General features: G+C 34.8%; 1 protein-coding gene across 6 annotated transcripts in view; it reads right to left on the bottom strand.

Annotated features, from left to right (window-relative positions):
* Positions 1-108: 108 nt before the first annotated feature.
* Positions 109-23,789, bottom strand: part of LOC105208961 (uncharacterized) — a 188,257-nt gene continuing 164,576 nt past the window's right edge. For 2 of the 6 annotated variants that reach the window (XM_054230677.1, XM_029038082.2), the window contains exons 15-28: positions 23,520-23,728; positions 22,896-23,226; positions 22,677-22,815; positions 22,537-22,612; positions 22,350-22,468; positions 21,932-22,146; positions 20,588-20,830; positions 14,814-15,187; positions 13,324-14,229; positions 10,871-11,310; positions 9,287-10,527; positions 9,157-9,227; positions 8,977-9,080; positions 109-8,285 (exon numbers count right to left, since the gene is read on the bottom strand). In XM_054230677.1, the coding sequence (XP_054086652.1) occupies positions 8,012-8,285; positions 8,977-9,080; positions 9,157-9,227; positions 9,287-10,527; positions 10,871-11,310; positions 13,324-14,229; positions 14,814-15,187; positions 20,588-20,830; positions 21,932-22,146; positions 22,350-22,468; positions 22,537-22,612; positions 22,677-22,815; positions 22,896-23,226; positions 23,520-23,728 (4,742 nt within the window). In that variant the 3' untranslated portion in view covers positions 109-8,011. The remainder of the gene's footprint in view (positions 8,286-8,976; positions 9,081-9,156; positions 9,228-9,286; positions 10,528-10,870; positions 11,311-13,323; positions 14,230-14,813; positions 15,188-20,587; positions 20,831-21,931; positions 22,147-22,349; positions 22,469-22,536; positions 22,613-22,676; positions 22,816-22,895; positions 23,227-23,519; positions 23,729-23,789) is intronic. The other 4 variants (XM_054230680.1, XM_054230679.1, XM_054230678.1 and 1 more) reach the window with 4 other exon arrangements.

The raw sequence follows: 23,789 nt of genomic DNA on the forward strand, positions 1-23,789 counted from the left end.
TTTTCGTATTAACAGTTAGACACGAACGGGTTTTTTTCACATCTTTTGGTTTTTTTGTTTTTGTTTTCGTTTTTGCTTTGAAAATAAATATTGCTCTATAATTTTCACTTTAGTTTCGCCTTCATTTGTCACAATTAGTAGAACGGGTACTCGATTTTTTTTTAGCTATATATATGGTATATAGTATATTTTGTTTGTTTGTTTGTTTGTAAATATATAATTTTAGTTTAATTTTATATATTTAGCTTAGTTAGTTTTGTTTCACTATTTAAGATACCACTTTTGAAATTGCAGTGAACTTATTTCATACATTCATAGATTTGTATGTATGTATGTATGCAGGTATGCAGTAGTATGTAGTGCTTTCTCTATCGGCATACGGTCGCTTGTGAGAGAAATGGGACACGATATCGGTTTTGAAAAAAAAACATGAAGTTGCTGAAAATCTTATCCGAAAGAAAAACCGTCAATAATCATGAAATATATCAAATACATCATCAATTACTTCTAAAGTGGGGAAGTCCATGTAAAAGCCTGAAAATTGGTAATTTCTTAAACAAATTTTTAAAGTCGTTTAAAAAAAAATTTTATTGTTTTTAAACTTTAACACTAGATTAAAGGATTAATATAGTTATTTGTCTGCTGCCTACGACACGAGTTCCCAAACTGTTCTATTTATCACTCATCAACCATTCTTATGAAACAAAAAAAAATTGAACTGTTTTTTAGGACATATTAACGGAAAGCATAAACATATAAAATTAAAATAAAAGGATACAAATTTAATATATAACAAGACTAGAAGGGCTAATTTTGACCACAAAACGGTATTTTATGTTTATTAAACGCAAAATTTCTGAAATTTTAGGTTTAACCTTCCGATCGTAATGTAGAGAGAAGCCTCACCATATTTCAGAGAAATCGGTCAATAAATTTCAAAAATGTAGTTTCGAAATAATCGCCTTTAGATTTACGCGCTCTTTAGAATACAAAGTCCGTTCCATAACACAACCTATAACTTCGTGAATATTCGAAAATTTGTTTTTCCGCTCTTCATGTTTTCTGTTTATCAAAAAAAAAAAAAATCGATTTTTGGACGATGAATGGACTTTCCTCTTTAAGAAACATATTTTAAAATATCTTTAATAGTTTTATCCACTTTCAAAAAGCACGCATTTTAACTATATTCCTCCAAAGTAGTGACTGAGAGCTGTACAAACTTTCACAAAAACATCCCTAAAGAAAAGCTCTATGAAAGCTCTTTGGTTGAGCTTAACTTGAAAGTGTTTATTACTGAATGAAGCTTTGATACACTAAAAAATTAAATAATTGTTTAGAAAAAAATAAGAAATCTGAATATTTACATTCGTCATAATTCTCAGAATTGGTCTTTGAGCCTTAAAAAATCTTTGCAGTAGTAGGTTCAGGGCGCTTCGTCGAGCCTTAATAACCAAGGGATGTGATTCTGGCTTCACAAGGTTCTATCTTTCATAGTCTAAGTGGGTTTCCTTTTGGGGCACAGGGGGCCATAAAACCTAAGCTAACCTAAAACTTCTAGTTTCAGTTAGGTTAGTTCTATTTTTTGAAAAATTTTTGATGATAAAAATAAAATGTCCTGATGAGTGTATTGCATTGCATCTTTCATAAATCTTCCTTCCATAACTATTTATTATATTTCTGCAATTAAAATAAATATTTGCTATCGCTCTGTCCCATTTCTTTTTCTAGCAACTGTATGTCATTCGCCTCTACTGATGTTTTGAGCTATTTCAACAAGTTGTTTAAATTATTTTAGTTTTTCCTGTTATTTTTGTTCTGTTTGTTACTTTCACTATAGGATGCCTTTAGACTTGCTCATTTAGTGTACTCGTATAGATTATGTAGAAGCATAAAATGTTGTGTAAAGTGTTGTTGCTGGTTTATTTTTATTTTTATTTTTTTGTTATTAATACCCGTTTAATTTTCTGCAAGGATCGTATTTTGAAACTTTTATCACAGAATTTTTTTTATCTAATAGTTACATATAATACACACGCACATTTAGTATATAGTACAATTTGTGTATGTACATATGTATGTGTAGGTGTTTAATGTGTTTTTGCACGAAAGTTGTTAAAAAATTTATTGAAATATATATTTACTACAACAATAGCAATGTTTAAAAATTCATCGAATCAAAATAAATTAAGCGAAATTTCGCTTTATTCTAAAGGCTGTGTGCTTATCGGATTAAGGGGTTATATACAGTTAGAATTTTCAATAAATCGATTTTTTTTATTTCATTTTCTTAATGTACATATATTTAAGAATACACACAGAAAATTTCATATCGTTCCGGTGAATATTTTCAAAGTTACAAGCAAATGAAAAATTTGAAAAGGCGTTTCAGAGTGCTTTTAAGTACAAGGTCCAAACTTTAAACGCGTTTTTCTCAAAATGGTGTTCTCAAAGTCCGTGACCAACATTACTCGAAAACGGCTAGACCGATTAGTCTCAAATTTTAACACGACCTTCTTAAATATATTTTTTAGTAATTAATCGTAGATTTTTTCTCTCCGATAAATATTTTTTTTTATAAACAATTTAAGGCCGAAATTTCGGTGAAAAATCGATTTTTTTTTTTTGAGAAACCGCCATTTTGTCAAAAAATTTTATTTTGCTTATTCCTTCGATTGATTACTAGATTTAACATTATTTTAACGAAATCTGTTTGGTTTTTTAATTTCGGATGATCCAGTTCCGAGATATAGTGGTCACCGCAAAACGTCTTTTTTGAGAGGAGCTCCTGGAGATCAGCTGTAGCTCTTTTTCAAATAAATATTTTTACTAAAACTAAGTCTTAAAATACAGTTAAAAGATACCATAATATGTGTATAAATTTTTGGATCAATAAATTAAAAAGTTTTCTCGGAAAAAATTCTGGAAAATTCACTTTTTTTCGGCCGTCTAACTGTATATAACCCCTTAATGTTGCTTGTTCATGTTTTTTTTTTTTTAATTTCTAGAAGCAAATTGAATTATGCTCATGTACTCAGCTACGCATGTGAGCTTAGCTTAAACTGAAAGATTTCTTCTTCTTCTTCACATTAAGAACTCGAATCATGAATGTGGTTGTTGCAGCAATTTTAGGTTATGTTACCTTTGAATGCAAAATTTTGTTTTTTGTGAATAGTATATGTCTGTGTTTGTGTATTTATTAGTTATTTGCCTAGCTAGCTATTTGGTAGTGTGCATTTGTATTTGTTGTAAATATACAACAACAACTTAGTTATATATGTGATTGCCAGCCGAGCTTGCAGCTTCTTTTTTATTGCAATATTTATATATATATATATATATATTTTTTTTTCTTGTGTGTGCAAATAACAACAAATAAAGTTTAAATACTTAAACAGCTTATAATTATACATACATATACATATATTTAATTTATTTATATGCTAAATTTTAATTTCATAAATTGTTGCAACTAACCGCAAATATTTTTCTTTTCACTTTTATTTAAATTTAATTAACCACAAAATAATATTGCAATCATTTCACAACTATTCACATTTAATTGATTAATTTATATTTTTTCATTAAATTTTGTATTGCAATTGCTTAGCATTCGCCAATTGCACATTCGCTTATTTTTTATTTTTAAATTTATTTATTTTATTTTATTACAAAATCAGTCTCAATACAATAAGCCATCATCAAAAATTTGCTTAACATTAAAATCTGAACGCGAAAAGAGAATTATTTCTTGCACTTACATACTCAATTTTTTGTGTTTGCCTTAATGTTGCGTATACGCCTAGTCGTCTAGTCATTATGTGTGAGAAATGAGAGCTAATGAACTGATTTTTTTTTTCATTTAATGTATTTGTTGTAGTGTTTGCAGGATTACAAAAACATTTACATAAATATTATATATATGAAATTCATTTTTTAGTATATATCAATAAAAATAAAAGAAATATTTTTTCTGAATATTTTTCGTACTTTCGGTTAAAATTTATTTTAAAATTTGATAATAAAAATAAATTTAATGAAAATAAAATAAAATGCAAAAATTTCTTTGAACTAGCTTTTTTGTACCCTCGACTTATATTGTCAGGTCATAAGTTAAGTGGAGGGTATAAAAAAGCTATGTCATGAGACTAGAGCTGATAGAGACAAACTGATTACAGATTTGAATTCAGCGCGGCCAAATTAACTAGAATCAGTTGATAAATTCAAATTGAGTGTTGGCCTGTGTTATCTTTTCATTACGATCCGCACTATTATTATTATTTTTTTTTTTTGTTAAACAAACACAACTCAGTAACCTCAAAAAAAAAAAAAAAATATCAATAACTTATAAGCATTCGCGGCGCCTTTATTTTCTCTTCGATGGGCTTCATAATTTTATATGGGTGTATATACCCTGTATAATTGCAAAGTGCATTATTAACTACATTAAACTTATTTTTGAATGCAAATTCCATGTAATCTAAAATATCTACATTTGCAAATAGAATATATAACTAGGTGAATGTCAAACTGTACTTAACTTTGTGCTAGGCTTAAGTATATAATATTTATATATGTACGTTATGTCTAATCCTAACACATTTAGGACTACAACAGTTTTGCATTAACAGTACTTTTTAATGCTTATCTACTGGCTTATGTTTATAATTTATTTGGTTTCGTTTCGAGATTTTCATTTTTTAGTTATTTTCGTATTTTTCTTAACTTATGCATAGATTTATTAATTTATTTCCTTATATTGCATAGTCATGTTTTCTTAACTACTTATATTGCTTTGGGCTTGGAATATTTTATACGAACTATGAATAAAAAATATTAAAAAAAGATGGAGTTGTCATGAAAAACTAAAAATATATATTTAAAATAATAATTTTGTGACTAAAGTATACTTTAGAGGAACATCGACAAAAACTATGACATATCGGAATACAGATTTAATCACAAATCATATGAAGAGAACCTTCTCGCCTCCAGTCAGGAAACGATTTAGAGTTCTATCGGATGTACTAGCCATAGAAACTGGTATTGACAGCAGTCACTCCACCTCCGAAGCTGCCCTGTGCAGCAACCGCAGTGCACTAGTATCTAAAGAAGAGAATTAGCGCAAAAAACAACACAGATGACAGTCTTTATACTAGGTAAGATAGCAAAGGATCAGGCGGCTAGGACCTCAATTAATGAGGAAGAAATTAAGCGTCAAAAACAGATAGTGGAGCATTACGAAAGCTTCTTGAAAAGTAAGCTATCAAAATCTCAACACGCAGCATTCAGGAAAGCAGTTCCCAAAAAAGGAATCGCTGCTCCCTTAATCAACCACTGCATGTGTTCGCCAATTCGGAGCATCCTCAACCGGAATTTGTTTCCTCTCAAACCCTCAGGAGCTACAGGGTAATTAAATGCACTCTTCACATTTTTCAGAACCATACCGAGATCTCTTGACTGAGATTATAAAATATGGTTCCGCTATCCACAGACTATAATATAATGTGTGAGGGTTGCCGATTATACTTAAGGGCTAAGGGGTAGTCAAAGACACGAAAAAATTAGAATTTTCAGTAATTTTTTTTGCTATTAATATTGCATGCTTTGACTTCAAATCACGAAAATGTAAAAAAAATTATAATTTCTAAATTTATAGCTGTTGGCGTTGAGCCAGTTCCAAAAGAGGTCCTTATGGTGACAATCCTTGGAAATTCATCCTAAATCAATCGGATGAGAAAAATTAGAATTATAAATAGATAATCCTGGGCTTGATCGATTTTTTTTTTATTAAGGGGCTATACCAGTGTAACCCATGAAAAATGAGGCGTTTTTCGTGATTTTTTTTTTTTAAGAAAGTACTCGATCGAATGTTTCAAAGTTTTTTGGACATAATAAGGCATATTTTCAGCTATATTTGAGTTTTTTTTACAAAAATATTGAAAAATAACGGAGTTATGTGCTGTCTTGGGAGGTACCAAAACAAAAAAGTTCCTCAACTGCTGACATGATTGCAGCCGAATGAGTAGCTGAAACAAAAAAAAAAATCGAAAACGGTATTAAAGCTGAAGATATTTCCTATACATTGACCTATGATTTCTCAAAAATATCAAAAATTAACAAAATGACATAGTTCTAAAAAAAATCGTTTTTTTAGGTTAAAAATTGTAGTTTTTTTAATGCCAAATTGATAATCAAAACCCAATCAAATCAAAAAGATCGTAGGTCATTGTTTAGTATTAACTATCGAATAAGCAAAAAATAAAAAAAATCAATTTTTTGAAAATGTCACACTGGTATAGCCCCTTAACATAATGGCGGCTTCAGGAAATTTTTTTCGAGATTTTCGGGAAAAAATCAACAGGTAATTGGTATTAAAAAATCGAAATGTATGAAAAACAAAAAAGTTTCCATCCGGCCAAGGATTAAATATTCTAAAAGCTGTAAAAATTTCATTAAAATCTACTGAGTGGTTTTCGAGTTACTGTTGCCACCAGTTCAAAAAACATGGTGTTGAGAAAAACGCATTTAACGCATTTTGGAGTGCCTGAGCTTTCTTTGTTATTTGTAATTATCGCTTCAACTTGAAATTTTCGGAGAATATTTTTAAGATATTACAATTAACAAAAATGAAAAAAAAAAATTTTTTTTGAAAATCCCGACTACCCCTAACCCCTTAAGAGGTAGAGCACGAGTTATCCTTTCGGTTTTCGGTTTGCTGCTTTTAATAAACCGATTCAATTTTAAAAAATCATGTTATCGAGGAAAAGTGTGGGACATCTAACAATCATATTTGGACCCATTGAATGTGATGATATAGTAGAGATGGAAGAAGTTAGTACAAAATGAACCGATTTTGAGAAATTTGTTGCTTTTTAAATAAAAAAAAAAAGTTTTGGCAGTCTTCAAAACATTTAGATGACAATAGTTAGAATCCAGTATATATTTTGCAGGCTTCTTCAAATATTGACCGCTTTGCTATGTGCTCTGCTATGTAGCCACCCTATGATTTGACATTGAACACACTCGATAAAGTTAGAAAAATTATGGAATTATGGTATTATAAATGAGCTCCTTCACGGGTTACTTATGAAATATATTATAATAATGTACTGCCATTCGCTGACGGAAAATTTGTAAAAATATTGAGAGCAAAAATGATATCTATGTATGTAAATAAAATTTGTAAAATATTTTTTCTCTTAATACACATTTTTGTTTCTTTAATTAATTACAAATCCATAATACAGACCGTACTTATTTTTTTATACCCGCACAACATGCGGCACCAGGCATTCTATTTTTCTTTTTTTATCTAATTTCTTGTTTTTTTTTTGTGTTAGTTTATCATCAAACAAAATTAACACAGCGCAAATTGTTGAGCACATTTCACCTATTAATATCTAATTTAGTACTTAACTTAAATACTTATTATCATACTAGACTCTTACATAAATAACTATTTACATATGTATGTAGCATCTTTGAGGATTTCGTGTGGCTCAAGTGTGACTTTAGAATGCTTTTGCAATGCTATTGCTTCGGTTACAACTGTACATACAATACATACATGTGGGCTTAGGCGTGATTATTTATACTCGGTAAGGGCGCACAGCACAGCTTGTGAGTTGCATTGTAAATACTGTACTCTCACATATGCAGCTGTGTTTGAGTGAGTGTGGTACTGAGTACTGGGCACAGTTACTTATGCATATTTACTACTAATTAAACATATATGTTATGTATATATATATGTATAACTAACTATATACTTACCACTGCATTACATTCACGAAAAATCAATTCCATATTTAACTAACTTAAACAACTACACTTAAATATTTCTAATTACTTTTGATAAGCTACAATCTATACAACTACACTTTACACTATAGTAATGCATAAATACATTTAAATATTACGTAATATTCGTAAATTTCAGCCTTACGCCACGCCCTTTTTGGGCACGTGCCAAATACAACCAACTCGTCGATTTCATTCTAGTGACATCTGTCTAATCACTATTCAGATCATCACCGATGAGACTACGATCCATGCCCTTCCAATTGCTTGAGTTGAGTGCCGCCGCTGTGATGCCGTAGGTACCGCTAGGCAGCCGCTTTTGACGACACAACGCGATGCGGGTCTTACTGGGCGACGCCGGTTGTAGCAGCGGTGATGTGGCCTGTGGTGAGTCCATATCGTCGGTATTCTCTTCAGGACAACTGTCCGATGGTGAAGCTAAACGCTCACGTGTCTTGATAGACTTCTTCAGGCGACGCAAAAATCTGCAGTAAAAGAAAGTGATTATAATTTAGCAAAAACTTCTTGAGGTTTTTCGAGTAAAATATGTGGGAGATCGGTGGCGATATGACATGGACTTATAAATGTTATATCTAAGTTGATATCGATCAATGCTGAGATCGGATAAAATGAACATAACCTCAGTTATATAAGTAAGGTCTGAACTAAAAGCCTCGAAGAAAAGGGTTCAATCTTGTAAATATTGTTTTTTTCTCAGTTACGAAATTAAGGCTTATTCATCCAAGAAACGATAATTGGTATACTGATTCATCTTTAGGCCATTTTTAGAAGGAATACCAGACTCAGAAGGTTTCGTCAGCATTAACTGCCCAATAGTCTATATCGAGAAATACATAATTCACTTGCAGAGCAGTGGTCTGAACTACATATAATTCCTAGCCGTTGCTTTATGTAACCCAGAAGGTAGTAAAGGAGAAAAGAAATCTGAAAAGGTGGGCATAAATAGATTAAGAACGAGAACTGGTGTCTAAAAACAACCTAAATGACACGGAACTGAAGAAGTTTTTGTTTAAGTGATCTAAACTATATATACCTTCCTTTGTACTACGAATGATAGACGAGAAAAGCCCTTCTTCTCACAAATCAAAGTGTTGTTGTGGACGATTTGAGTACGAACAAATTTTAAATTTTTAATCAAACTTATTAAATCATTACCTTATTTGATTTCCGATCGCACGCAGACGATTTATTTTGCATTTCGGTTTGACAGTTTCAGTGTCTTCCTTTACAATACTGGGTGAGATACGACGTAACAAAGCCTTGGAAAACAAAGATACAAATATATATATATACATCGTAAAAGTAAATTCTAATATATTTCCTAAAAATACTTACATCGGCCACCTCTTCTTCGCTGAGGCTCTCCTGCTTCCGTGGACGCTTCTCACGATTCGGAGAATTAAGACCTGTAATTTCCAAAAATAATTTAAACTACTTTGCGAACTCATCATCCGCTTCAACTTACGTCGAGGCAGCGGTCGTGAGGCCGCCAACTCTTTGGGCGACACAAGACTCTCCGATGAGGAGGAGCTGCTCGCCACCGGTGGTCTGCTATTGAGTCGTCTCTTAGGACTCTTCCGTGTGGTAACAGCCGAAGCTGGACAGGGATGATGATGCGAGAGGCAATGCTTGCTGCAAGTATGTGTGCTGCTGCTTGGTGTCGTGGTCGCCGTCAACGATTCCTTGCTCGGTATGTCGAGTTGTTGCTTTGTGGGCGATTGTGTGGCTGAACATTTTGATGATTTGCGTTCACGCTTTTTGCTGCTACTGCGACGCTGATGTGTAAAGGAGCCACCTTTACCATCGGACGAGGGAAAGTCGTAGAGCCCATCTGAATCGGTGAAAGGCAATTGATCCTTACGTCCATAGAAATGTGGTGAAAAGCGACCCATACTGGCGCGTTCGCTCAGCGGACTCTCCGAACGTGACGACACCGGCGACAGACCCTTTTCGTTACCATCGATTTGTATCACAATAGAAGGCAGTTGCAGCTGTGCCATTTGATTGGTTGCGCCCGTGCTGCTGACGCTGCTCGTGTTTGCCGTTTGTTGTGGTTCATCCACCTCGATTAGCACGTGCTCGGCCATGTAAGCGCCTAGAGTTTTGAAGCGATTGCTGCTCAAGCGACAATCATCCATTCGCTCGTCGACGTGGTCGGTGCCAATGCCTTCGTCATTTGACTCCAATATGATTTCATCCGAGAAAGTCTCAGAATCGGAACGTGGTCTATGCAAATGATCGGTACTGCAGCCGGTGGCGCCACTTTCAGTGCTCGCACTTTTACCATTTGTAATGTTCTCTTTGCAGCTGGCTAAAGCGGAGTTTTTACGTCGGTTCAAAAGATTTACATGCAGGGAAAGACCGCCACCGGAGTGACCGCTGCCTGGCTCATCCATTTCGCCGGGACATAATGGATTGCTAGAGCCACAACGACTCGGACCTGGGCTGGCCATGCTCGAATAGCCGGAAGAGCTGAGATTGCTTTCGGAGATGGTACGATCCGCACGACTGCACATCGTGAATGGACTCAGGTAGCACATACCAACCGGGTTTGGTGGCATCAAACCGCCTGGATTGCCGGTTTTCGTGGCCGGTGACAATGGCTCGGTATCCGATTCCAGTTCACTCATATTGGAAGTGACGGTAATCATTGGCGGTACGAAGGGAAATTCTAGCGAGTTCGGTTTTTCAAATTGTTTTAAGAGCCTGCCGAAGAGAGTCAGGAGAGAAGATGAGATATTAAAAATTATTTGGAAACTCAAGAATTATTTTAGTTTCCAGGCTAGAAACGATAAGCTATGAACTTCTAGGTGATTTAGTGGGTGGATTCGCTAATACACACACACACGTACATTGCAACATGTGCGCTCGCATAAGTGAGAGAAAGAACTAAAACGCTGTGAATGGCTCGCCTAAATGAAGCTAAGGAATCAACTGTACATTAAATTAGTGTGAATATATAAGTAAATAAATGATTAATAGAATGTCGAACACAGTAAGGAACAACGAAAGATGAAGAAACGAAAAGCAATGTGCACTACTTATATACCTTTTTTGTTGTTGCTTATTTGGAAACATAAAACTGGTTTCACCTATGCTGGCTCGTTGCGGTGGCGGTGATCCCGGGAATATGATCATCGGATGACGATTTCGCGTTGGACTCGGATGTTCCACCGTCAATGTTGGTATGATTAGATCACGTGGTCGTGGTGTTTTCTCCTCCGGTGTCGGCGGTTCCACATCGATGACAATCGCTGGTGGCTTCAAAGCCACTACACCAGCATTCGTTTCGCTATTAGTCGCTTGGAGACCGCTTGTTGTCGGCGTCGGTGGTGAGAATTTCAAAAGCGGTAGTTTATTCAGTAAATCTGCTCCTCCCCGGTTCTGACCAGCCATTGAGGTGGTTGCGGTGTCAGTGGGTGTTGTCTCCACATCGCTATCAATAATGACATGCGTTTTACCCGTATGCAGATCCAGTACAATCTTCTCCTTGTACAAAGTTTATGAGAGAAAAACAGAAACGAAAAATGCAACATTAGAGATGAAGTAACATCTGATTTGTAACGGGTTTTAATGATTTTGAAGCAGCAGAGCACAGAAGAAAGCAATGCGACTGATTTCTATAAATTACATGGAAAATGAATGGACTCAATGTGATGAGTCTTTCCTTTTAAAATGATACTAATAAAGAGTGTAGATGCTGCTACAGTAGGGCTAGAAGTCTTAGTTTCTAATCCATCTAATCCATGAGGATATACAAGTTATGCTCCACTGAGTCGAAATTTATCTCGAAATCTCTTTACTTATATTCATATGGATCCTTTAATTTGTCTAGTATTGACGATAAACACGATATCTTTCACCCTTTCCCTATAGTCGTATGTTCGTACTAACTCCAAAATGTTCTTTCTGAGATGTATGTATACCTACTTGATTCTCGTGCTACTTGCTTTTAGTGTTATCTCAAGAGCTCTTAAGCACTATAGGGGACCTCTCAAGAATATTTATATAATATTCTTAAGTCTACCTAATTCAATAATCTCCAATGAAGTAAGTTCTTAGATCTTTCAAGGAACGAATCTGCTTATTGGTCCATAAAAAAGTTTTATATTGACAATATTTGTCAAGACTATAGTTTTTGGTATATTCTTTCCTAACTTATAGATAGATGACTGGCTCTCTATGAAGGATGCTTCAGAAAACAGTGAAGACTGCCAAATTTGATCGGTTTATGGGTTGTTCAGGATAAGCTAAGACTTTCTTTCTTTCTGATTGTTTTATAAAACATTTCTGTTTGCTAAAGTCTAATTTTACTTCATTTTTTCGGCCTCCTGTATCTAGATACCCACTTCCCTCGAATATTTTATATAGATATAGAGAATTTAGCTTTAATCTTAATCTACTAAGAATGAGACTAGCACTAAATATGAATAATTAGCATGTCCGATAGTAAAGTAATAATATTACATAGCAACAAAGTGGTTTGTAGTGTGTCTCAGCTAAACCATCTATGGTTTTTGCGTCCGAATTGTATAATTATACCATCATCTGAGTCAATCTGCGTTGATTGTGTTTGTTAAGAAAAAATGTTTAACCTGATAAATAAGTCTCAAAATGTATTATATGTTATATTCACTTAAGGACACACTCAAAAATATACGTACGTTCAAATTATATGTGAATGAAGAATTAAATGCGACGAAGAATTATGTGTTGTTAGATTTTTAGTTTTGGGTCCAACCTAAATTTCAGTTTTTAGTTTAAGAACCGATCTTTTTAAAGTAAACCCATTCAGATAGTTGAAAAGAGATGACTTTGAATGATTCGAGTGACGAAGACTTCATACACAAATTCTTAACGCTATGTCGATCTTTAACAATCCTATCGAGAGATTATTCTCTTCCTTTTAGCATTTAAGAGATTTTTTTTTTTTTGAAAATGCAGAAAACGGGACTCAAAATAAGCGATTTATTACTTTTTGACCACGAAGCTGCCTTACGAATGGGTTAGTAGGCTATGTTGGGACCGGTTAGTTAAGGAATAATTTCAGAGCCTTTGAATCATAGCAAATACAATTATTAATGAATACAAATCTCTAAATCTACTAAAAGTCCAGGAAGACGTGGTCATTAAATAAGATCGGAAATTATTAAGGAAATGTTTCTAACTGAAAGTTAAGGTTTTTCAACATCTACCACCAACACATCGAATTAAAAAACACTTTTTTGTGCAATGGACAATGGATAGCAACATAGATGTATTCTCTGAATTTTTCTTCCAATCCGCCTTGTTTCTAAAATATATAGGTTTTCCTTTCATTGATATATTCAGACTTTTTAGGTATTTAAACCAAATCCAAGGTATTTAAACAAAGAGCAAGCGGACTTGGTAGTGAATTGAAGATATTTCAACTGCAGAATTGTCCAATAAGATAATTTGGATAATAAAATATTATATTAACAAATAGAGGAAGACAGGTTATGTACTGACAATTTTACTCACCGACATTTGCTCATCACTGCAGTCACTGCGTATGCTCTTCTGCTCATCGTCGCTGTAATCACCGATCGAGAGTGGATCTTCTTGGAATATCGGACTATTTGAACGTTGCGGCCGTGGCATAATCGGTGTGAGTGCTGGTGATGGCATCGGTGTAGGCATCTCACGTATGGGCGAGAGACATTTATTATTTATGCCATTGCTGGGTATCTCTAGCAAAATGGTCGGTGGGTGCAACAAATTCGCGGACGATGACGAATTCGATGACGATGGTGTCGATGAAGATTTGTGCGCATTAAGAACATCGAGTACGGGCACCTCAATTGTGGTTTGACGATAGAATACTGGCGAATCGGGTGGACCACTCGAGAAACTAACCGGTGTATGCATAGACGAGGTCGAAGACTCATCATCGCCGGGTGCATCATCTTGTGGACTAGAAGCGGTTGGGGTTGTTGTTGGTGATACATATACAGAGGCGCTATGCGTTATGTTAGCAGTGTTTGTGTTGGTACTTGAGGCAGTTGTTATTGCATTGGCATTTGCATTTGATGATGAGGAGGAAGCAAGATTACGGAACATAGCTAAAATGGAGTCGGCACTGGAGACTTTCGGGCGTGCGATTGTGCCGATACGACTACGTGATGATGGTCCGCCCAAGCCAGCGGCAATACCGAGCGTCAGATGGGCATTGTGATTTGTGCCACCGATCTCACTGCCACTGGTCTGCATGGAACGCAAACCGAAATCGGTGAGTGCTAAGTCGGAACTGGATAGTGAGTCGCTACCCTGATTCGATGAGGTGCTGTGCGGTGAACGTATATCGTTTGTGCACGGTGACGGAGGCACTGAGCTGGCGCGAAACTGTAAATCAGTGGGCAGACTGAGGGCGCTCGAGTTCCGTGTATTCTAGGGGTGTGCAGTGGTGATGAGGGAGTAGCGCGGGAGAAGGGGGAGAAAGAAGAAAATGTAAGTGAAGGCGTACAAAGTTATACGAGTATGACAGGAAGAGTAAATAACAAATGATACGTGCGGTGATGTTCTCATAATTTGATTTCACTATTACATAACCTATAAAAGTATTCGAAAATTTGACAACGGACTTAAAAGCTTATGCGCCTTCAGACAAAAATGCTTACGTTTATATTTGACATGTAGAAGACAGACAGACTTTAAATTAGTTATCTCTTAGCGCTAAAACTCTAAATTCGTACATTTACAGTTGTGTGCAAACAAATAGCACTTGTTTCATTGTGTAATGAAGAGTGGAGCGGTTATAAGCACTATTTAGTGTAAGAAGTGTTCAAAGAAAAGCCTCGCTCTCTTCCGCATCCTCAGTATATGGACGTAAGTACTTAGATTTTTTTGCCTGAGAATTTAAAACTCGCTTTAGTAACTTTTCAAGCTTTCACAGAAGCTAAACTAAGATTTTCTAAAAGCTCATAACGTCAGCAATCATCTACCGATCACTTAGCGCCCGCTACCACACTCACCGTCATATGTCCAATATCCATATCCGAACCTGAGCTCATTTCGGCCGATACTTTATTCAGCAATCGTGCGAATGTTACCTTTTTCTCCAGTTTCGGATCGGTAATTGTGCGTGCCACATTCGCTACATTGGTCGATGTCAGCGATCCGGAGTTCTCTGAGAATGTAGTCTCCTTAACATCGCTCTCGGAGTCCACATTACCGGTCGAAGCACGCAAACGATTCTCCGTCATATTGATGAGCTCACCGAGGCTCACTTTCGGTTTGTCCACATTAGTTGCCGGTGAGACTAGTTGTTGTAATATTTGTTTCTTTTCGGCAGCATTTTTCTTCACCGGCGTTGAGTTGTTGCGTTTCTTGCGTGGCGATGGCGAACCTGTTGATAGCGTGAGAGATTTTGGACATACATTAACGGTGGTTAGTCGATGATTATGCTTCGTTTATGTAACTACAAAGTTGTCTCACATATAAAACACAAACAAATGCTAGGTAAATAAAGCACATTCAATTACATAAAAGTGAGTGAAGAGGAGAGAAAAAGCAGTTGTGAAAGCGTAATGTGGTGTTTGGTGGTGTTATGTGCGGGGAAATTGGAAAATAGACAGGTAACTCTACTTTAAATCTTAAGGAATATACTTTTTTGTGTTTATAAGAACCTTTTTAGAATATTGTGTCGGCTAGTTTGATCCTAGTTTTAGAATATGGTTCAGGATCTAGGCCTAGGTCCAATCGTATATTTTTTAAGACCTGGTTGTCTGTAATCATGGATCCTTTTGGATCAATTTTGTTAATTATTAGTTGTCGTACATAATTTTATCTATCGTGGAATCAGTATGGACGCTAAGAACAATGGCTACTACTATTCCAAAGTAAACTTCAAACAACATTGGTTAGAGTATTTATTGTTTTCAAAATTATAGACCCGTATCACATCGTAAACATATTGATTTTGTCAGGCTACGGAAGCATAGGAACCGAAAAAAATATATATAGGAACCGTTAAATAGACCTTCATAGGTGTTAAGCACTGATCAGGATATAAAGTAGAAATCATCATTTAGATTTATTAGGTCTACAACTTTGTTTCCGCCGTTTTCCAATAGATGTCTCTAGGGTCAAGCACTGGTTGATTAAATCGATTAAATCGTTTTATATCGATCTTGGACATTTATGTCAGCATTAACCCAACAAAATATTTGTAGAGATCAGTTTGCATCCCAAACTTATTCTCAACTAAAAATGTCACTTTCTGAGCCAAATTCTCAACGTTTGCGGGAAATTTTGCTTTTCTTTTTTAATTCAAAGAAAAGTGCGGCTGAGGCTCATCGACAATAGTAACATTGACATTTAAGCCGTTTTTAGTACAAAAAAAATACTTAAATTTACATAAAAAAAACGGCGGAAGCAAAGTTGTAGACCTAATATCTTGCGAGACTCTGAAATAATTTATTTTGCTGGAGCACAGCTCTTTATGAGTTCGTATTGCTTTATTCTGCAGACTAAAAGTAACTGTAATATTTCGAAGCTTGGTTTGCGATCTGCAGATGTCACCGAGTAATAAATTATCATTCCAAATATTATTGATATGATTCCAGAAATGTCTACGGTATTAATTCACCTTAAAGTAGAGTTACCTATATTAGATGGTGCTATATTTTTAGAAACAAGTGCTCATATGTGATTTGTATCGTTAAACAAGCAGAATATTTTTCAAATAGTTTAAAGTTATCTGTGCAAAAATAATGCGGTGATTATGTATTTGTAATTATTTTGTATGAAACATGATTGTATAGTTAGTAGAACAACTAGTTTGAAATCAACAAGGCATACCTCCATCAAAGCTAACTACATGGAAATGTGTAAATAAAAAACAAATTGAATCAACTTTAATTGTTTTCGAAACTAAATTAGCATTCACAAAATACAGTTTAAGACTACATAGTAAAAAAGTTAGTTATTTTACGCCCACCAGCAGCCGCAAAAGTACACAGTTTTCGTTTGGCGTTCAAGAGTAGTTTTGTCGTTTTGTCAGATACGGGTACGGGTTTTTCGATCGATTGATTGGGTTCGATTGAATATTTCATAGTTGAGATTTGCTTTATTTGACCAAATTATGAAATTATATACATATGCAGTTAAATATAATATAATAAAGTTTGTATTAAATTTGTGGTTAAATGATGGCAAGACTTTTGAAGCAATTTTTTTCAAGTTTTCGAGCCCTGATTCTTATAGCGTTTGATTGAAATGGCTGGATTTGGAAGCATATTTTAAGGCAATAAAATCAGCTTAAGCTATGTAACTGGTATAATGTTAGGCGACAATATTATATCAACCAATAAGAAAATCTGTGGCGAAAAAGCACCAACATTGTATATATATACATGTTGTATATATGTGTAGTCTAAAAGTATATTGGATCGTTCATTAAATAATTTCGTTTGATGGCAACAGCTGATCTTATTGAATTTTTCCACAGCCAACTTCACACTTAAACGTTTTATCGTTATATATTTGAACAGCTGATATAGTAAGACTTTTTGTGAAAGTTTTAGAATAGTTTTTGTTTGGTGCCCTATCGATGATGGAACATCGAAAACATTCTCGGCATATTTTACTGATTTTGTATCAAAAATGGTAAAAATGCAGTAAAAGCAATGCGAAAATCATGTGATGTGTTGACCGAATGACTATGCTAAAATTGGTTTGGATTTGGATTTCGCTTTTGAGGATACAACATGTTCTGTTAGGTATCTTGAAGTCGTTGGTCGATGCAAATGGTGGGAAATTGCAAAATTTATTGGATCAAAATGGCGAACATATAATTTCATAAAATATTTTAAAAATAAAAATCCAGTGTTTGCAACTAAAAAACGAAATTACTTAGTGAAAGATCCAATATTATTTTTTCTTAAGTAACCCTTTTCTAATTTAAATACATTTTGACAGTATAGAGCTTAATAAATTAGATACAAATCAAATCAATTGCTCTCCAGGCAGTACCTTTTTTATTGGCAATGTCGATCTTGTGTCTTTATAATTTTCTCTTCTGTTATTTATATGTAATATATATATGAATATATCGGTACATAATCGATTCTAAACATTGTGAGCATTGTGTGTGACTTCAGATAAGTTCCAAATAAACTCATTCAAATATAACCTAAAATATTCAAAATCGTTTTTCTTTTAAGTAAAAAGGACTTTATAGTGAAAGGATTCAGTCTGTTTTATGTACGTTGATATTCTGTAAAACCTACGAGAGGACTCACTTAAATATTTAACGTTTCATACATATTTTGTAAAATCGAATATCAGAGAGTCTTTGTCTCAGAATCATAAGTTTCCAAAAATGTCCATACGTGAGAGGTTAAATGATTGTTGATTAAAATTTACTGATATTACTACTCCTGAATAGTATCGTACTTTTGAAGAGGTTAAGGGGGTCATCTCGTGTAACGGCCTGTTTTTAGAGACTTTTTAGAATTACTTTTCTACGACCAGTAAATAGTTAGAACTTTGAGTTTATTACGAGGGCTGCTATATATATTTCTGGCCTAGGCAATACTAAGTGTTGCCAGGTGCAATCTGACATTTCCATTGGAAAGTTTGACATTTTTTAGCATAACATCACTCAGAACGTTTTGTCATTTAATCGTGAATTGTTTTATTTACAGGGAATTAAAAAATTCATCTCGGCCAAAAAATGGAATTAACTCGTGAACATTTTCGTGCGATCATTTTTCACAACTTTCGACGTGGATTATCGCGACAAGAGTGCATCGATGAACTAAAATCTTTGTGTGGCTATGAAGCACCATCCTATAGCACTGAGAAAAACTGGCACAACGAATTCAATCGTGGCCGACGCTCGCTCAAAGACGAACTCCGTGAAAGTCGTCCAAAAACAGCCGTTATGCCAGAAAACATCGATGCCGTACGTGAACTGATAATGCAAGACCGTCATGTAACATACCTTCAGATAGAGGCATGCCTATGCATTTCTTCCACCAGCATACATTCGATATTGCATGAACACCTGGCCGTAAAAAAGGTTTGTTCTCGTTGGATCACGCACAATTTGACAATCGCTCAAAAAAAGGCTCAAAAAAAGTGCTTCGAAAATTGGTTTGAGCGCATGCAAAAGTGTTTAAATCTTGATGGAGAATATTTTGAAAAACAATAAAACCATTTTCGTTGCTAAATATTCCTATTTTCATTATTAGGCCAGAAATATATATAGCAGCCCTCGTACCATTGATTGATATATCGACAGTATAAATATACATTTTAAGTTAAAAATATTGTGTAGAATATGTGCTACAGCGTTCTGAACCCCACCGCTTTGTTTATTTTATTTTTTTGCTATTAAAAAAAGAACTTTAGGGAACTTGTGCTGTGTGTACTCAATTTGAAGTCGTTTGGTCAAGCCGTTTTAGAGATATGTGTGATGGACGAGAGTTTCAAATGTAAAAGAAAAACGAGTTCCAAGTTTCAAGCCTGCAACTCAGCGCTCTGAACAGTTTCCACTTCTAACTGCTGTATCTTTAAAACGGTTTCGAATTTTAAAAAATCACTTTACTACCGTTTCTAGACATGTTTTTTCGATTTTTTGAGTCCATTACTTGGAAAGAACCCCCTTCGTTCTTCGTTAGATTTTCTATCCGACTAACCTTGACGAGTAACCTTGACTTTAAAGCGCGTTGCTTCAGTAATATAGATCTATCAAACGATTTAATATGGTACTTACGAATTACACTGTGTGTCGAGAAGCAAAAGCTGATTTGAAGCGTTCTAGTAGCTAGTGTAAGCACCTAAATATTATACAGCTTAGATGTATAAAAGTTGGGATTTAGTTTCAATATATTAATACAGTTATATTTGAGTTTTATGGGGTTATATATAATATGTATGTACATGGTAAAGTATGTGCTTTAGACGATTAGGTGCTAAGAGGAGAGTTGAAACAAATATATACTTGGTTCAGGGTTGCTTTTTAGTTGGGAAAACGAACTTTTACATTTTTTTGTTTATTTCTAAGCAAAATTCAATAGGCATTGTACAGAGTGCAGAATTATAGGATTATTATTTTATTAAATTTTTACAACATACTTTTTTTTATTATTTTGTGCAAGTTTTATGTAATGCAAGCATATATACATACGAGTATATACAGGGTATATGAATATGTTGGTGATGTGACTTAAATAAATAATGTGTGCATTAATTTCATATTTTCTAGGTAAGTGATGGAAAATTTTGATTTCAAAACTGTAACGCTTGTTGTTTGAGGAGAGGGGGGGATATACAGCACTGTGTGTACACAACGAGATATTCGTTAAGAGGAAATTTTGCAAAAAAAAAATGAAATATTTTGATAAAAATACGAATCATAAACCAATCAAGTACTTATATGCATATAAAGGTTAACTTATACATACATATGTTAGGGAAAAGTGACAGACAGATACAGACAAAGAGAGTGAGAGAGCGAGTGAAACAGAGACAGAGAGAGAGAGGAAGAAACAGGTAGATAGTAATACAACGCTTGAAGTGAGTTGCGGTGGAGTAATTTGCTCTTAGTATATAACGGTTTTTTGTTTTTTTTTTTTTTTATATAAAAAGGGTTCATAAATATTTTGGTTCAACAATTTTTTTGATTTTTGATTTTTGGTTTGTGCTTGCAAATTTGTTTAAAGTTTTTGTTTTTTGTGATTTCTTTTTTGGTTTTTTGATTTTCCAAACTCAAACTCAAACTCAATTTAGCCTATCTTACGTCGGGGTGGCGGTCGTAATAGATCGTCAAGTGAAAATGTACGCGCTGCTGCCCCTCCCCCTCCGGGTATTGGATTGGGGCTGCTGAGGCTCAAAAGTGACGGTTTTCTGATACCCAATCTGTTGAATATGGAGCGCTGTGTGCCCGGTGCTATATTGCCGGTTGACTGTGGTATGGCAGTTGTAAATTGCAATTGCTCGCGTAATGATGTGTGATGATGATGTCCATGTATGGAACCAGGTGCTGTATATATAGATATAATGAAGAAAAAAACGTTTCGATCAAAATTCACAAAAACAAACAAAAACAGAGAGAGAGAAAAGAGAAAAAAACAGAGAGAGAGAGAGAGATAGAGACAAAGTAAGTGGTAGAAAAAAGTTTGTTGCACAAATTTGCAAAATGAGAGCATACACGAGTATCCCAAAAAAAAAAAATTAAGAATCGTATGTAATCGGACAAAAATAGACATTTGCTAGCGATTGTCGTAAATACAGATATCTATATAGATACTTATTATACTCATAGTTATGTAATCTATGCTTAACATATGCGATATAGATATAGGAGGTGTGTTCAAAAAACAACAGGAATTTTCGTTTTTTGAAAAACATATTTATTCATTGGTCTACATTAAAGTTGCCATCTTCAAATTAGTTCCCATTCGATACTATGCATTCATGCCAGCGCTTCTTCCAATCGTCGAAACACTTCCAAAACTCGATTTTTAGGATATTCTCTGACTCCTCCAGCAATTTCTCGTATGCTTGTAAAACGACGGAGCTTTAAGGGTATATTTATTTTTGGAAAAAGTCCCACGGAGTCATCCTTGGCAAATATGAAGATTTGGGATCATTACAGTATTGTTTTTGACCAAGAATACACGAACAATCAACGAAGTTTACCGAAACGAAAATTGCCATAAAAACACGTCAAACCATAGCGGCTTTTTACAATTGCACTCTCCAAACCATAGATATTTTAAATTCTAGAATTCCTGTTATTTTTTGAACATAATTAAATATATGTAGATATCTCGATAATTCTTATATATCTAACTATCACACACATAAGAATATATATTCACATATCTACTGATTTTTATAGAAGCAATACTGCTCAATAAACATCAATCTAGGTCTTGAAATACTCTAGACAATCTTGAAGATAAGCTCCTTAAATGTGTGCTTTCCGAGCGCTTTTTAGAGTCATATCATGTTTATATATAATGACTAACAGTTAATCTTACTTACTTATATACACAAATAAACACATATTTATACATATAACTATAAACTAGCTTCTAACCTAAAAAATATACATAACACGTAATATAGAAACACTTACGTCGATTACGATCCGCTTCCTCAGCGAGTAGTTTTTCGATTTTCTCCGGAAAATGTCGTTTCGCACACCAAACCAAACCGATGACAGCTAATACAACAAAAACCGTGATTAAACCCAACCAAAATGGTTCTTGCAACATGCGTTCCGATAACGGTTTATAGGGTATATGCAGCATACGACGCTCACAACGTGCGCCTTCCCACCAGGCGTGACAGCTGTTTGACAAAGAGAACATTGAATCCTTTAAACAGCTGATTTTGATATTTGAGCAAAGTTTGGATATTTTCAACAAATTTTGGAAGATTTCTAAAAATTTTGTTTTTTAATTTTTCGGATATTTTTGAATTTTTTCTGTTTGAAAATTATTCATAATATTTTTGGTATCTCCTAAATAAATTATTAAATAAATTATACACACCGACAAAAGTAGCCACCATTGCGTTCGAAACAAGCGCCACGACCTTCACAAGGATTCTCGGCACAAGGTCTTTGCTTTAACTCACATGTGTGACCCATGTAACCAGGCTGGCATTGACACTAGAGAGGACAATGACAAATATTGTTGTAATTCTATAGCTCCATCATAATAGAGTTCTTAGACTCACCTTAAAGCTATTAGTAGTCAGCTCACATTTGCCAAATACGCATGGTTCCAGCTCACAAATATTCAAGCCGCAAAATCTAAGAAATTTTTTTTTTTTTTTTCTAAAAAGTTAAAAAAAATTAACAAAATTACAATACTCACCTTCCCGTATAGTGACCCTGGCACTGACAGTAGTTCGAACCGTTATTGAGCACACATTTGCCGTTGAACTGACAGGGGTTCGGTTGGCATGACTCGACGGTCTTTTCACCAGCAGTCAATTTCATTTTGTAAGTGTTGTCTGCATATAAATGAAAATTGAAATTTTTGAAAATTAAAATTTTTTTAAAGATTTTTTTTTTTTAATTTATTAAAAATTACCCCACTGTATGGTCACAGTTGCATTTAACAACGTATTCGAGTGCTGGCCTGTGCGTTGGCGTATGTGCAGCGTATTCAAATATGAGGTTATGTACACAGGTGGCGCTGTGGTCGATACAGTTCTAAGCTGAAGCCTGCTACTCGATTTAGAAGGTGGTAACATCGAATGGCTGCGACTGTAGAATAGGTCCTGCGGTTGCAAATAGTCATAGGCCACATTGGGACGCTCTGCTGCGTGTAACGGTGGACCGGTTTGCGGAAGCGTTGTTGGTGGTTGGAATTTGCAGAGTTGCCATTTTGTGCCATTGTTGTCGGCGTAGTTGTCGAAGACCTGAAGTGGAATGGAAGAGGTTAATTTGTAGTAATGTTGGATATGATATGGGATGATAAAGATAGGTTTAATTGACCAAAGCTCCAGAGGATACTGATGGGAGATGAGTTCATGTTAACTTCTCCGAATTAATAAATCCGAACTGGCGCACAATTACTTCTTCGCGAGTGATCCTCTGATTATTTATACACAAGATTAGTTCAGGTTTCCTTGACCCATTTGCCACGAAGTGATGTTGAGACATCGCATAGTTCATGACCTTTAAGTTCTGACAATAATATAAATATGATTACCTCTAGAAGACCGCCATCCGGACAACCGCCATTATCGCTGAATTCAACGCCATGCAGTTCCAACAAGATATTTTGGCCGAATGGTGCTACCAAATGATGCGTAAAGTCCACATTCTCCGGCATTGCATGTGGATAATTCAGTTGATAGAGATAACCGCTTGAATTGTTCTGCAAGCTGATGATGCGCTCACGACGTTCCAGCGGTGCCACTGTAATGATATTAAAAGGAAAGTAGGAAAGTAATTGAAATCTCAATGGATCATTGCCGCA

The sequence above is a fragment of the Zeugodacus cucurbitae genome, chromosome 5 (assembly GCF_028554725.1).
Source record: "Zeugodacus cucurbitae isolate PBARC_wt_2022May chromosome 5, idZeuCucr1.2, whole genome shotgun sequence".
NCBI lineage: Eukaryota > Metazoa > Arthropoda > Insecta > Diptera > Tephritidae > Zeugodacus > Zeugodacus cucurbitae.